General features: G+C 49.8%; 5 protein-coding genes across 5 annotated transcripts; 2 read left to right on the forward strand and 3 right to left on the reverse strand.

The window, feature by feature from the left end:
* Positions 1 to 59: 59 nt before the first annotated feature.
* Positions 60 to 1,333, reverse strand: BGZ61DRAFT_539437 (uncharacterized protein; the record flags this gene model as incomplete). The annotated part of the gene is made up of 3 exons (XM_046254786.1): positions 60 to 524; positions 572 to 900; positions 952 to 1,333. 3 exons carry the CDS (start codon positions 1,331 to 1,333, stop codon positions 60 to 62), a joined length of 1,176 nt encoding a protein of 391 aa, XP_046096539.1.
* A 1,035-nt stretch (positions 1,334 to 2,368) lies between these two features.
* Positions 2,369 to 5,714, forward strand: BGZ61DRAFT_463071 (cation transport protein-domain-containing protein). Its single transcript, XM_046247378.1, has 10 exons — positions 2,369 to 2,899; positions 2,969 to 3,089; positions 3,156 to 3,292; positions 3,357 to 3,701; positions 3,752 to 3,796; positions 3,845 to 4,180; positions 4,234 to 4,348; positions 4,414 to 5,128; positions 5,176 to 5,219; positions 5,279 to 5,714. Exons 1-10 carry the CDS (start codon positions 2,863 to 2,865, stop codon positions 5,472 to 5,474), a joined length of 2,091 nt encoding a protein of 696 aa, XP_046096540.1. The 5' UTR covers positions 2,369 to 2,862; the 3' UTR covers positions 5,475 to 5,714.
* A 2,454-nt stretch (positions 5,715 to 8,168) lies between these two features.
* BGZ61DRAFT_463085 (uncharacterized protein) lies at positions 8,169 to 9,803 on the forward strand. Its single transcript, XM_046247379.1, has 3 exons — positions 8,169 to 8,426; positions 8,692 to 8,959; positions 9,010 to 9,803. The coding sequence occupies exons 1-3, from the start codon at positions 8,370 to 8,372 to the stop codon at positions 9,657 to 9,659; spliced, it is 975 nt and encodes a 324-aa protein (XP_046096541.1). The 5' UTR covers positions 8,169 to 8,369; the 3' UTR covers positions 9,660 to 9,803.
* Positions 9,804 to 10,627: 824 nt separating this feature from the next.
* On the reverse strand, positions 10,628 to 12,427 carry BGZ61DRAFT_463091 (FAD-dependent pyridine nucleotide-disulfide oxidoreductase). Its single transcript, XM_046247380.1, has one exon. The coding sequence runs from the start codon at positions 12,346 to 12,348 to the stop codon at positions 10,699 to 10,701; it is 1,650 nt and encodes a 549-aa protein (XP_046096542.1). The 5' UTR covers positions 12,349 to 12,427; the 3' UTR covers positions 10,628 to 10,698.
* Positions 12,428 to 13,152: 725 nt separating this feature from the next.
* On the reverse strand, positions 13,153 to 14,091 carry BGZ61DRAFT_463092 (uncharacterized protein). The gene has a single exon (XM_046247381.1). The coding sequence runs from the start codon at positions 13,611 to 13,613 to the stop codon at positions 13,275 to 13,277; it is 339 nt and encodes a 112-aa protein (XP_046096543.1). The 5' UTR covers positions 13,614 to 14,091; the 3' UTR covers positions 13,153 to 13,274.
* Positions 14,092 to 15,062: the final 971 nt, after the last annotated feature.

Consider the following 15,062-nt stretch of genomic DNA (forward strand, 5'->3'; position numbering starts at 1 on the left):
AACACGCCAGCTAAATCATAAATCATTACAAAGTCTCAAGAATCCATTCAAAAGCTCATTCAACCGTGAACTTTTCCAAGGGCCCAATCATCCAGCCGAAGTTTCACCAATCGATCCAGCTCAGTTGAGCCATCCGAGCGAATGCCATACTCATCCGCATCCCAGAGTATGTGATCAATGTACTCGCCGGCTGCAGAAAGATGTAGGATATGCGCGATGGCACGATGAACAGCAAGGAGCCGAGGTAATGGTGGATCAATCGTCCTATCCTCAGTGAGGTAAAGTGTCCGAGTGACTGGAACATTTTCTTCTAGTCCAGGTGGCAGAAATGTATCTATACGATACGTGTGTGGCTGACCATCGACAGCCTCGAAATAGACCTGGAAGTCACCAAAGGACATGTGAAGATCATGGCTCAGCGTCAAAGCATTGCCTGGGCGATCAATGCCAACTCCCTCGATCAAGAACGCCACACCACTGTCAAACATATTAAGTATCGCTAGTGCGGCAACTTTCGAAGGGTTCTAAAGGAGAGTTAGCGAGCGCAGGGTATCGAGCCAAGAACACGTACTAGCTCTCTAGAGGAATTAAGTTGTGTGAGAGAATGTGGAATAATGTGTGCGACCTCTAGACGGGCGAATTTTTGGCCAAGCAGAGGAGCGCCGTCCTGGTCAAGAGCCTCATTCCAACCACCTGGTCGGCGGGAACGCTTTAAGGCCTCAGCTGAGTCGAATCTACGTGAGATGACACAGCGATAGCGGTCTCGTATCAGACAAGCACCTCTTAGATTGGCTAGACGCTCCGGTGTCCCAGAAAAGATATGGCCCTGGCGTTGGGTTTTCATGACAGCTGAGTGAGATGCTGGTGTGGGTTGTGGTGTCTTTTTGGTGGATGCTTTGACTGCTGAAATGTTAGCTATCGGACATGATGTCGCCGTGAAGGAAGAAATACGTGGAAGAAAGAAGTTGTCCACTAGGTAGTCTGCGAACTTATACAGATGAGCCTTAAGCTGCTTTCGGTATGTGGCATCTTCAAAGTCGATATCCTCTTCTGATGATGCAGATAGTTTCAAAAACTCAAACACAGCGATCAACACGTTGTCTTTGGACTCCTGATTGGTGGAATACTCGTAAGTAAAGCGAACAAGCTTCACTCTGTCGTATTGGTCTTGACCTCGTTTCACATCTTTGCTGTCAAAATGATTGATGACGTGATAAAACCGACGGATAGCAGAGGCTCGATGTGACTCAGACAAAGGTTGACGGGATGAAAAGTCTATGATGCCTTCGAGAGATGATTGATGACGATGGAGCGGAAGAGCGGGCGGCGCCATCATGTTAAGTTGGTCGATGATGCCGAGTTTTGCTTTGTTTCAATTGATGTTGTTGGGATCCAAAAAAAAACCGGGGCAACTCCGGAACAATGATGAACCACGCCGGCGCCTCTCAGATCACCCACTACGATAGGCGGTGAAAATGATAAGACGGCAGAATTGCGTATCGGATGTCAATGCTCTTTAAGTAGCATTGATAAGCTCTCTCCTACAATGCAATTCTGTCGAGCCCCAATTTCGCCAAGAACTTATGTTTCGTTACAGATATCAACTGAGTAGACCCCGGGTCAACACGCTAGCTTTATCACCATTTGCAATAGCAAATCAAACACAGGCTGCCAAAATCTTCCAACAACTTGCTAAAAGAGAGTCTTCTTAACGGCAGACTGTTGCTTCAGACCGAGGCACCATGTGGTGAGATGGATCACACACGTTGGAACCCATGGAGGCGGCAGGGGCTCTGTCAAGCTTCTGCCAAGCCTACACGGGTCACGGTCGGACTCATATTAATTCAATCACCGCCGATTGGCCAAACCCCGTCGACTCCAATGAGTATCTGTTAGTGGGACCAGGGTGTCGCATGGCATGTTCAAGCGGCGTCTCAATTCACGCCTAAAATGTAAGGCAACTAGCGACACAGCCGATCTCTCCCGAGACCGCCTGACCACCGCTTTAGCTAGTAACAACATAATCATCACATTCTTATGCAATCCAAAAGGGGCATAGGTTTTGACAGTATCCCGATGGGGCGGCCAGTTAATGGCGCGCGTCTGGCGGCCTCCTTGAGATGAAATTGTGCTCTTTGGTGACTTGTTCCACAGAATTCAAGAAGTAAGGCCGCATGCGGTAACAGCTCTAGTCTAGCCGCTTCAGGACTAAAGTGGCGGGGCCATGACCTCATCTTTCGCACAGGCATCGGAGTTTCTCGATCGTTTACGCTTAGCGAACCGATGACAATGGCTAGTCACAAACACTGGGCTTGGCGCTGGCCAGGTACCGATTCCCTGTTAGAACACCCTATCCGCCCTGGTGATGCAGGACTCGCCCGTGACTTTGGTGGCTGTGCTGAGTCCAGACCCAGAGAGATGATGAGGGCCAGGAAAATAATTCCCTCACGCTGCGGCTAAGGCAGGTAGGGAGGAATAAAACAGGTCTCCGGGAATGATTGATTGTACCTAATAGTTTGTTTTCTGCCCGTTCTGTACTCCTGTGACATAGCACTCAGAGCAGTCGCTGAAGCTGTTAGATTGGATCATGTACACAGCCTTGCACGCGATCAGGTGACCTAGCCTCTGATCTCCCGGTTACCAAGGGCTTGCCGAGAGCAGCCCGAATAGGAAGGCGGTCAGGGCCGCATATATTACCCCTGACTGCTGCGGGGACAGCCTAGATGACGACACACAATACACACACTTATCAGGCTATCAATTTGACCGGGGTGCTTTGCAGCTACCTATAATGACAGAAGCATCCTGCTGCTTTGCGCTCTGTGTTCTGTACTCTGGCCTGTCCGCTGTACTATCGGAATCATGTGGCGACCTTCTCTCAACTTCGTCACGCTACATTGTTCGCCGTCCCTCCCCTGCTGCCGGTTGACCGAGGAGAATTTCCGCTAACCAAACCGATCCAAAACAGATGCATACATCATTTTCATGGGGTTGCTATCCATCCCGATCCTCTACCCCTATGGCAACCTGAAGGCTATCGACGCCTACTTCTTCGGTGCAAGCGCCTCGACCGAGTCCGGACTCAATACGTTAGTGGATGGCACCCGCCCTGTGGCTTTCACCCAAAAGACTGACTGACGCGGAATTCTCGATAGTGTCGATGTCAATCTCCTCAAGACATACCAGCAGCTCTACATCTATTTCATCCCTATCCTCACGAACCTCGGCTTCATCAATATTGTTGTCGTGGTGGTGCGACTAATATGGTTCAGGAAGCATCTCGAGGAAGTCGGTAAGCCGACACCTTGTTCTGACGAGCTCTCGCACATCCATTAATATTTCCTACGTTGTTGAAGCTCCCTATCTTCTAAGAGGACCGCGTCATCAGAGTGATGAAATTCACAAGGATCTCGAATTTGCTGCCAAAGACACCTCGACGACTGACGCCGAGGACTCGAGGACGTCGGCGATTGCGACGGGCCATGACTCCTATGCTCCCAAGCGGAGCGAGCAGCCTCCGTCGCAGGTAGCTACAAGTGGTGTGGATGCCCCTCCGGAGCAAACTCGTGATGTCGGACGCGATGACGAGAAGGCGGCAGAGTCTGAGCCTCAGCCGCGTATCACTTTCGATCCCGCCGCAGGCCATCATCCCCGCCGAGAAACAACGCTCTACATCCCTGGCCCTCGTGATCGTGATCAAGGTTGGAGTTTATTCCTGAGATAGTCATGTGCGGTTACTTACCCTCGCTAGGACAACCTATTGTCGAGCTCAAGGACCCCCGTGTTAGCCGCGATGGTACGTTCACTCCCCAGACAACTCCATCCCCGATATTAACAGTCCCAGATCTTTCCATCGACGAGATCCCTGGTCTTAGCACCTCATCCACAAGCCAAATGCGCCATCGTCGTCTCGACGGACCGCGTCTGGGCAGTGCTCGATCCCTCGAGCGTGTCGCAACCGTCGCCAGCTCCATGTTTGTCTTTGGCCGAGAGTTGCGCAAGGAGCGTTCAAACGTATCCACGCAACGACCGGCACATGCGACCGATGACTTTCCCCAGCTTTCCCGTCAGGTGACGGTGGGGAGGAACTCGAATTTCCTCAACCAGACATCGCGGGATCGCGAGGAGCTTGGCGGGATCGAGTATCGAAGCTTGAAGCTCCTCCTTAAGATTGTTGTTGGTAAGTATCTAGTTGTCGCCTTTTTGGTGGGGAGCCTGGTCTAACTGCCCTAGGCTACTTCTTTGGCCTTCATCTTTTCGGTGCTATCTGCCTGGTTGGCTGGATCCAGTATGCCAACCCCAAGTATCGCGATTATTTGAATGAGTGTGGACAGGATAAGATCTGGTGGTGAGTGCTTAAATGTTACCGAAAGAATACCGAGAGAAGGGAACCTTACTGATGTTAAAATCCAGGGCTTTTTACTCCGCCCAGACCATGCTTGACAATCTCGGCTTCACTCTGACCCCAGATTCAATGATCCATTTCAATGATGCAGTCTGGCCGATGCTCTCTATGAGCTTTATTGCGCTTGCTGGGAATACATTCTATCCCGTCTTCCTTCGTCTCGTTATCTGGACAATGTCCAAGACTATGCCGAGAAACTCATCCGTCCAAGAGCCTCTATCCTTTCTCCTCAACCATCCTCGACGCTGCTACACGCTGCTGTTCCCTAGCGGTACGACCTGGGCTCTATGTGGAATCTTGGTAGTGCTCAACTTCGTCGACACGCTACTCATCATCGTTTTGGACTTGAAAAACGAAGCTGTTGCAAATCTATCACCAGGCCTCCGCGTGGCCGCCGCTATCTTCCAGGCGGTATCTTCGCGACACACTGGCACGGCCAGCTTCAATTTGGCGGATGTCAACCCGGCTGTCCAGATAAGTCTCCTGGTCATGATGTATATCTCCGTCTTTCCTATTGCTCTCGCCATCCGCAGCTCGAATACGTACGAAGAAAGGGGGCTTGGCATCTATGAGTCCGAGAAGCCGTGCGACGAAGACACAGGCAAGGCCTATCTCTTGAGTCATATCCGGAATCAGCTCAGCTTTGACTTGTGGTATATATTCCTTGGGATATTCTGCATCTGCATCGCTGAGGCGGGCCACATTATGGATGATGATGATCCAGTTCGTACACTTCGCCTTTTGAACGTTCCAGTGCTAACCACAATTAGGCGTTTGCTGTCTTCCCTATCTTCTTTGAAGTAGTCTCGGCCTAGTATGCACTCTGTCTATCCCTCCCTCTGGAGAACTGATCTAACCATGATTCTCCCGCAGTGGCAACGTCGGTCTTAGTCTTGGGTACCCAACTATCTCGGCGTCACTGAGTGGCAAGTTCTCGACATTTAGCAAACTCGTGATTTGCGCCATGATGATCCGTGGCCGTCACCGCGGTCTTCCCTACGAGTTGGATCGCGCAATCGTGCTACCCAATGAGCAACTCGTTGAAGACGGGGTTGCCAGCAAACATTAACAGCAATGATCTGTGTTTGTCGGCGGCCAAGCATCCCACGTCGGCATAAAGCATCATGCTTGAGCTTCATGCATGAATGGGGCGACAGCAAGATTTATGCCAAGCTCGAAGTGGCTGGGTGTGGCGAAGTGTGACGGGACTGCCAAACTTTTTGGTGGTGTCGCGGGTGCGATGTCTGTATAAGGGATGTCTGTACAAGGGATAAAAAAAATAGTTAAAATGACAGAAGATCCAATTATGCATCTAGCACTCCGTAATGACTCTAAGATTCGGGAGGTGTACGAAGTAGTAGACAATGGGTTGGATACAGGATTTATGCCTGAGGCAGCAAGGTGCACAAAAAAACGCCCGGGCCAGGTAACAGTTCTAGCACATAAGGGATTTCCCGGTGATCTGCCGGATCTGGTGATCCGCCGGATCACCGCCACTTCACACACTCAACATCAATCGACAATTACTCAACAACCATGGCGCCGATTGATGAGGCCCTTGATTTCCTGAAATCGTCGGAATCAGTTAATTATGCTGAGACTGCACGGCGTTTCAATTGCGACGAGACGACCTTGCGACGCCGACATCAAGGCAAACAGCGGTCAAGACGAGATGCCGACAGTTTGTATAAGTCACGTCTGTCAAAACAACAAGAACGGGATCTTATCGCTTATATTCATAAGCTTTCATCGCGTGGCATTCCCCCTACCTTACCTATGATAAAGAACTTCGCCCAGGATATCGCCAAAATCGAGGTCGGAAAGGACTGGCCGTACAGCTTCGTTCGACGCAATCGTGATGAGTTAGGTTGTATATGGTTCGACGGGTTGGACATCGCGCGAAAGAGAGCCGATAATGCCTCTAGGTATAGGGCTTATTTTGAGCTTGTAAGCCAATGCACGAAGCTTCCCTTTCACAACTGACAGTGGAAGATCCGCACAAAAATCGAGAAATACAACATCCTACCCTGCAACACGTATAACGCGGATGAGAAAGGATTTCTCTTGGGTGTGATCAATTGAACGAAGAGAGTATTTTCCATTAACATCAAAAAGCAAGGCAAATTGCTCGGTGCGTCGCAAGATGGTAATCGATCTTGGATTACGTTCCTGGCGTGCATCAGCCAGGACATGACATCGCTGCCCCCATTCCTCATCTATCAAGGCAAACCAGGACAAGTCCAGGACTCTTGGCTCAATGAATTTGACCCAGAACATCAATCAGCCTTCTTTACCACCTCAGAAACGGGGTGGACAAATCACGAGCTTGGAAAAGAGTGGCTCGTCGGTGTTTTCGATCGCTTTACTAAGGCAAAAGCTCGAAACGGTCGTGATTATCGCCTTCTCATTACCGACGGCCACTCTAGCCATGTTAATATGGACTTTCTGGAGTGGTGTGACCAGCACCGGATTATCGTTGCGGTGTTTCCCCCCCATTCCACGCATCGGCTGCAACCCTTGGACGTGTCGCTATTCAGCCCCCTTTCGACCGCATACTCAAATCAGCTTATCCAGTGGACAGCAAAAACACAAGGCCTTATTGGCCTATCGAAACGTGAGTTCTGGACTTTATTTTGGAACGCATTTGAGACTTCCTTCTCTTCCGAGAACATTGCGAGTGGGTGGAAACGGACTGGTCTCCTGCCTTTTGACCCAGAAGTGGTCCTATCGCAGATCACTGAGAAAAAAGATGATGATTCGAATACGGGTAGCGACTCGGCAGAATCACTAGCCCTTCAGCAACCTACGGCCCGAGATTTACGCCGACTTATTGACAAAGTAGTCGACAAATCCTCTATCGATGCTGACCGCAACAGCCGAAAGCTGAAGAACACCCTCGAAAGCCTGCAATCTGAGGTTGAACTGCTTCGATATGAGAATCAAGGACTCCGCGAGACAATTAGCCAAGAAAAGAAGCGCAGACAGCGCGGTAAAGCTCTGAAAGATCTGCTCTTTGATCGTACAGATCCAAATTCAGCTCAGGTGTTTAGCCCAGCAAAAGTCGCTCAAGCCCGCCTAAAGAAAGCGGCGATGGACGCCCAAAAGAAAGAGGAGGTTCTGCAGAAGGAATCGCAAAAGGCTCAGCGACAGCAGAAGGCGGCGGAGCAAAAAGCTCTCGCTCTGGAGAAGAGGAGGCAACGAGAGGCGGAAATAGAGAGAAAACGGCAGGTAAGGGAGGCCAGGCAGCAAGAGAAGGAGACCAATCGACAGATTCGACAAGAACTTAAGCGTCGCAATCTGGAAATGGCACATGAAATGCAACATGAACGACGGGTGGCTTCTGAAGGCCGCGAGAAGAGTCCGGACGTTCGAGACGAGATAATCGTCGCTCTTCCACTCATACCAGAGCCGCCGGTAGCATCACAGGCCCTAGATCTACCAAAAGACAACCGAAAAGGGAAGGCAGCGACCACTCCAATCCGTACCGCTCGTCCGAAAAGACCCTGTCTAGCTGTTGAGAGTGATCGGGAGATGGTAGTCGCATTTCGGGGTACCGGGCGGCCGCAGCGGAATAGCAAGCGACCACGATGGCTTGATGACTGCGAAATAGACTGAGACATATCTTATAGTTGCATTTTCATTATGTGTTTAATTTTGGAAGATTTGGGACTGCGGCTGTGGAGCTATTATAGATTGATGTCTGGAATGCAAGTAGGTGTAAGTCCGGCGAATCACCAGATCCGGCAGATCACCGGGAAATCCCTTAGAATTCGGGCGTAGTGGATAAAATCTCTTGGATCGGCGATCGCCCACCAGTGATTAAGAGGTCAGCGAAGCCAACATTATGGGAGGGCTTTTCCTGGTGCTTCTTTACTGAGATTTGGCTGCCTGCAAATGCCGTCACCAGATTCACAAGACTTTTTGTACCAGCTTTCAGCCTCGAAGACTAGTATTTTGAGTCAATATGTCCCTTGCCACAACTACTGCTAACGACTGTAGGCTTGAGAATAAAATGGACGAGGTAAGCTGACTTGATTTATTCTAGTAGCAATTCTATTCCAGTTATCGATGTCCAGATATAGGTGGGTTTAGAGAGGATTGGCAATATGACTGCCCCTGCTCCTAGCTGTCCGACATACTCGCTCGTCCAGCCCCTTGATAACATGATAACTGACATATGCGATTATTCCGAGAGGGGTCGTATTCAAAGGTGTATGCAAGGAGAAACCCCAAATTCTGCATTCATACTAGCTAGTATTTAGTCTACTAATGCTTATTTGCTTAAGATTCCGATATCCGACATTCATCAAATTTTTGATGGAAGTGCATACCCGAGCACCGGGATCCATTCCCCACTCCGGAATAGCACTGATGGCGAATTTACTAATCTGACCCCTCCATTTATAGAAGCGCCTGGAGACTGGCACGATCAGTTCTGGATATCACCCTCTATGACTGATTCGACGGATCCCTGGTCAATTAATACACCGATTTCTTCTATATCACCGTTTGCGATACCGCTTATCTTCGATTTTGAGGTCGTTAATGCTTCCTGTAAGTCATTTTTGAGTCATTCTGCACATTGGCTAACCTCAATGATAAAGGGGATATACTACCTGTTCCCAACTTCTGGGGTAAAACTGACAGTCGTACGCCTTCTGCAACACCTTCAACAACTACAGGGAAAGACTTATTATCTACCTACACTCTGAAACCCCAAGAAAATAAAAGAAAGAAGTCCGCGAAAGCGGCGATCGCGGAACAGCCGCTTGGCAACCCGGCAAATAGCGACATTAATGACGGCGGACACACCAGTGGTCTTCAACTACGGACTGCCTCAAGGAAGCCTAAAAAGAGATCCCGAAAGAAAACCCGGGAAGCATCTTTGCGATCATCACCCAAAGAGTGTACGCATCAGCGACGACTTGCTCTAGATTCTCACAACCAGGTCGAGAAGCAGTATCGCGAGAGACTGAACATGCAGTACATGAGCCTGCTCACCGTGCTACCTGCTGACCTTGACCGGAAATCTATAGTGGCTCACACTACTGAAGCATCCGATGACACCGGGGGCAGAGATACCGGAGGAAATGGAGATACCAGAGGAGGCAGGGTTTGCAGTGATAATAGTATCAGCAAGGGCGAGGTTTTGGATATGGCTAGGATGTACATCGAGAAAATGGAGAGGGAGGGGGAGCTGCTACTCCAGGAAAGGGATAGACTATTGTCCAGCGCAGACTTGATAGTGATGTAATAATGATAAACGGCGGGGTCGCCCACCCTTGGGAATTAACGCCCTGGATCACAGTAGCCCATTCCCTATTTCCTTGTTGGGCCATTTTTGGTCTTCCACGTCGTTCAGCACTCGTAACGACCATCCCAGTTGAGATAATACCCATCATAAACCCAGTCTCATCAAAGTTATAGATATCTGACCCCTGGATACTGTAACGGGCCAGGCCCTGCTGGACAAGGCAGTGCCTTGTCCTCTTGCTGGTCTGAGCACTGTTGCTCTAGTGACGACTTAGTCTATTTTGTCGCAGGATTTTCTGTCCCTTTCTCTTTCTTTCTTTCTTCTTTCCTCAGCTCGAATGTAAAACGCATGAGGACTATATAGCTGTAATTCACACTATTAGAACCCTTCACAGATACCATATTTCGCGATTGTATTCCGCACAAGCTGAAACCAGCCCCAAATGATATTCGGATCTTCGCATTAGGCCCCTTGATAGTCATATCTACGCGTAAAACGCGTCTTGATCTCTGGTTGTCGCTTGACAAAGTTCGTGGCCCAGCACTTGCCGACTGGAGGCGCGTCGCGGTCGGCAAGTAGTCGATTGGCCATATCTTCCACATCGCAAAGCCGGGGAGGAAATGATCGCGCATCTAGGTCGAGGACATATTCAATAATTGTATTCTCCTCGAATTCCGTGAGCTTTCGCGAATTGGGCGTACTATCGCGTCGGGAAGCTCTCTCCTTAACTCGGCGTCTTAGCGTTGCTAGGCTGACTTCGTAGACCTTTGCAGCAGTCCGTATGCTTTAAACTTGGGTCTTTCTGGATAGCTTGGACCGCTAAGACCACGCAGATTTCTTTATTAGGTGACCCCATTATTGTAGGTTGATGGAAGTTAGTTTGAATGTGGGTAGTCACACGATTGCAGTTAGGTGTTTCACTCACTTATGAACAACGTTAACTATGTTTAAAGAATCATAAAGTAGAGATTATCACTTATCCAATTATCATGATGATTTCCATTCCTATAAGTTATGAAAATTTGAAAGTAAAACAGACTTAACCCTCGATCAACTTGAATCCTCCCTCGGCCACCATCTTGAAGCCACCGTCGAGGTTAGTAACATCAAACCCTGCTTGTTTAAGGATTCGGTAGGCTAGGTAGCCGCGATAGCCCACCTGACAGTACACAACCACTGGTAGTGACGTATCCAGGACGGACAAGTGATGCCTCAAGCTGTCGACTGGTAGATTGATCGCTTGCGAAAGATGGCCACGCGCGAATTCCCCAGGCGAGCGGACATCCACAATCTGTAACTCACCGAGCTTCTCGGCGTTGAACTGTTCGGCGTGAATGATTTCACAGTCTCCACGGAGAACATTCGAAGCCACAAAGCCGGCCATGTTGACTGGGTCCTTCGCCGAGCCGTACGGTGGTGCGTAAACTAGTTCAAGATGCTCCAGATCAAAAACTGTCATGCCAAATTGCATGGCTGTCGCGAGCACGTCAATGCGTTTGTCGACACCAGCCTTGCCTACAATCTGTGCTCCCAAGATACGGCCCGTCTCTTTCTGAAAGGCGAGTTTGATCGTCATCGCTTGTGAGCCTGGATAATAGCTTGCATGGTCTGGGGGATGCACTGTGACCCAGAGAGGATCGTGGCCCAATCGACGAAGCGCTTTGATAGAAAGGCCCACGAAGCCAACGGTCAGGTCAAAGACTTGGCAGATAGCGGTGCCGACATTGCCGCGATATTGTACCTCCTTGCCGCATATATGATCGGCCGCAAGTCGCCCTTGTCGGTTTGCCGGACCGGCCAAGGCGAGCATGGCCGGTTGTCCCATGATGGTGTGTTGAGTCTCGACCATATCCCCAACTGCGTAGATGTCCGGGTCCGAAGTCTGCATGTGCGAGTTAACATTGACTCCGGTTCTTCCCAAATCCAAACCAGCCTGCTTTGCCAGACTTGTCCTGGCCCTCACTCCCGCTGCCAAAATTACCAAGTCTGCGGGTACCTCAGATCCACAAGTCAAGAGGACGCGCGACTTCTCGATCTTCTTAGACGTAGCGTTTAGAAACAACTTGATTCCCTTGCGTTTAAGCTCTGTGTGAAGAATCTCAGCCATATCGGCATCAATTGGTGGAAAGACATGTGACCCGTACTCGACCATCGAAACCTCGAGCCCGAGATTACGCATGTTCTCAGCTACTTCCACACCAATGAAGCCGGCTCCAATTATGCAAGCGTGCTTCACATCGCGGTCCGACATTAAGGCACGGACTTTTTGAAGATCGGAGATCGTCTGCATCGTGACGACATGGTCCAGTTCTGCCCCATCAGCCGGAGGCCGAAATGCTTCGGCACCTTGAGCCAGAATGAGTTTGTCGTAGTCAACTTGGCGAATGTCATCCGTTCCCACGGTCCGCACATTGACCAGGTGATTTTCACGATCAATGCCGACGACTTCCGTGTGAAGATGAACATCGATGTTAAAGCGCTCCTTGAAGTCGTTGGGTGTACGCAGGATCAGCGCATCATCATTCTTGATGACGTTCCCTAGAGCGTAGGGTATGCCGCAGTTGGCGAAGCCGGTGTAACCTCCCTGTTCGAATACAGTGATGGCAGCCGACTCATCGAGACGTCGAAGGCGGGTGGCCGCGGACATGCCACCCGCGACGCCGCCAACAATAATGATTTTCTTAGTCATGTTCGAATGTTGTGTTCTTAATGATGAGTGGTAATTCACAAGAAGTAAAATTGTTGAAAATGATATGGCTACGCGACTCTTGCGGATACAAGAAACTATTTAAATACAACTTGCAAGACTTAAACTGTAACCTTTTCGATCATATCATATAACTTAATCAAATTCCAGCTAGCAAAATGTTGTGACGGAGAGTACGCCGAATGGGGTGATGTGGTTGTAAGCTGCGCCGCTAGTGTTTATTAAGCATGGGGTGACTATGTGAGCAAGCAGTCCGCGGTGCCACTGGTCCCCGAGTCGCCGACCAACGCCGCAGTCCCCGAAATCACGGGTTGATGTATCCTGTTTGAGACAGTATTTGAGATTCATACAGCCCTGCAAATAAGTACGGAGGACCATTTCAAAAGTCTTTGCCCGCGCTACGGACGCCACACCCCTTAATCCTTGTTAAGTACCTGACGGTACATTAGACATTATGTAACTGCAGGTAATCATCCGCTAAACGCACTACAGCTTTAGTGGTGTTAGAGCCATGTCATGCACAGCCAGTGGACTAAGTGCGCCATAATATAGGGCTTCTTATGGCGCTAACACTCGTACAATGTACTCAATGTTCTTCTAACAAGAAAAAGCAATATGTGGCTTGTACGCGAGCAAAGACTTTTGAAATGGTCCTCCGTATGCGGGATAGAAGATGGGGACAGAATCGCCGATGGGTTCCAACGACCTCACCCGATGACTACAACTATTTTTTAGAGGAAATTTAACTGATGGCTGTGGAATTTTTTTTTTAAAGTTAGCTATCTCACGATTTCTAAACTACAACTGCTACAGAGCCGGCTCTTCCCCCTCAAAGCTCCCCATCGCCACATCACGACTGGCGCTGTCAAACACAGCGCGATAGCAGTACCCGCCAGCACTCCATTCCCCTAAGCCATTCCAAATCTGTCGTATAGCGCCGGAGCAAAGAGCGGGATGTAGGCGTCAACGATGTATGTCTGCGCGCATTGAAATGAAAGAACGAGCCCGGCGGCAAAGATGGCGGCTCCTACGTTCGGGATGATCCAGTGGAGCTTGTGATGGGCAGAAATTCCATACAGCAGTAGCCCCGTCGGCGTAACTACTGCTGTCGGAATCATCAAAGAAGAAAGGCAAGACCAAAAGGGACAGCGAGGACGACAGCAGGACCGACAGCGAGGAAGCTTCTGCTGGACTGCCCCCAGGAGAAGACAACGAGCAAACCAAACGGATTCAAGATTGAATCGCATCCAAAAAGTTCCTTCCGAGTCCAGAGGAAGGAAGACGCATTGAAACTAAAGTCCGAAGAGGAAGACATGAAACTAGCCAACCGCGACTTGTCGAGCCAGGTGACCGACCTGAGGCACAAGCTCTACGAGCTTAAGATGCAGTTTCTTCAACACACTGCAGCTGCTCTTTGATCCAAAACTACATCGCCAACGAAGCCGAACGATACATCCGGGAGATCCAGAAGGATTCATCTCAGTGTGAAGTCCACTATGGCCACCAACATGAACTTCGAGTCTGGGCATAGAGGAAGAAAAGAGGTGACAGCACTGACGAAGCACACGAACACGACGCAAATACCACGGCGGTATGGCAACGCAACAACACTCAACACTTCGGACGTTGGCAAAGCGCCATTGTTGGGTGTTGGCATCGGGTCTGGAGATTTTGGATGAAGGCAGCTTCGAATCAATTTGCAATACACGACCAAGACCTTTCTTGACACAAAGTTGACTGAGATTCTAGATATTGTGAAGTTCGCCTCAACCTAGCCAACGAGGTAATAATCTTGATCGTGTGGGCTAGGGGATAGTTATTGTCTGCATCCCCACACCCGTTCTCGAGGAAGCGGTCCATATCTGTTGCTGCGGCCTAAACGCAAGCGTCCTCACTGGCTGTGTATGGACTACATCGACGTCTAAGAACGCCACCGGACCGAGCCAGCGCGTTGGTTGGCACCTGTTCCCCGTCACATCACAGAGGAGGCTTGCAAGCGGGAATGCTTCATGCTCAATAGAAGCCTGCTGCAGCGTCGTATCTGGGCAGACACACCGACGACGATACCAGTGCTGCGGGATCCGTCTCTGGGACATCCCTGCCTTGCTTGGTTCTGCGGCTTCAACCCAGCCAACCATTGTTTGACTGCGCATCCTATTTGCGGCCGCTGTTACATGGTGGTAGCATTCGGGCTCTTTCGACCCGCGACCCGTTACCCACTTACCTGTACTCTCACTGCTCAGAAGGCGGTGGATTGAGGCTTCGATATAAGGCAAGGAGGTAAGGGGGTTTCTGCATAACCATCATGCCGGCATATGAAGTGCGGACTAATGATGGGCCCCTGGAGGCAGGACAGCAGTGAACCAGAAACCACCGACCAGGGTCTGGATGCCCGTATGTTCTTGGCCCACTTTGGCCTTCTTCAATTGATAGGACTTTGAGGCGGCATCACTTCTCCGTTTCAAGCTATTGTGAGGTTTATTTCGATTTTACTTGTTCCGATGACGGAGCGTGTTACATGTGGACCTCCAATAACCTGTCATATCACATGTTATGACAATAACAATGTTTGTATGTTGACCCCCATTCATGCACAATGACAAGACACGAGGCATGAAATGTAATACTACGAGATGAGCGTGGCGTGATTTGTGCAAAGCAATTCTAGCCATTTATTGGCCCCATCATCATCAAAT

The sequence above is a fragment of the Ilyonectria robusta genome (genome assembly GCF_021365365.1).
Source record: "Ilyonectria robusta strain PMI_751 chromosome Unknown BGZ61scaffold_34, whole genome shotgun sequence".
In the NCBI taxonomy this organism is placed as follows: domain Eukaryota; kingdom Fungi; phylum Ascomycota; class Sordariomycetes; order Hypocreales; family Nectriaceae; genus Ilyonectria; species Ilyonectria robusta.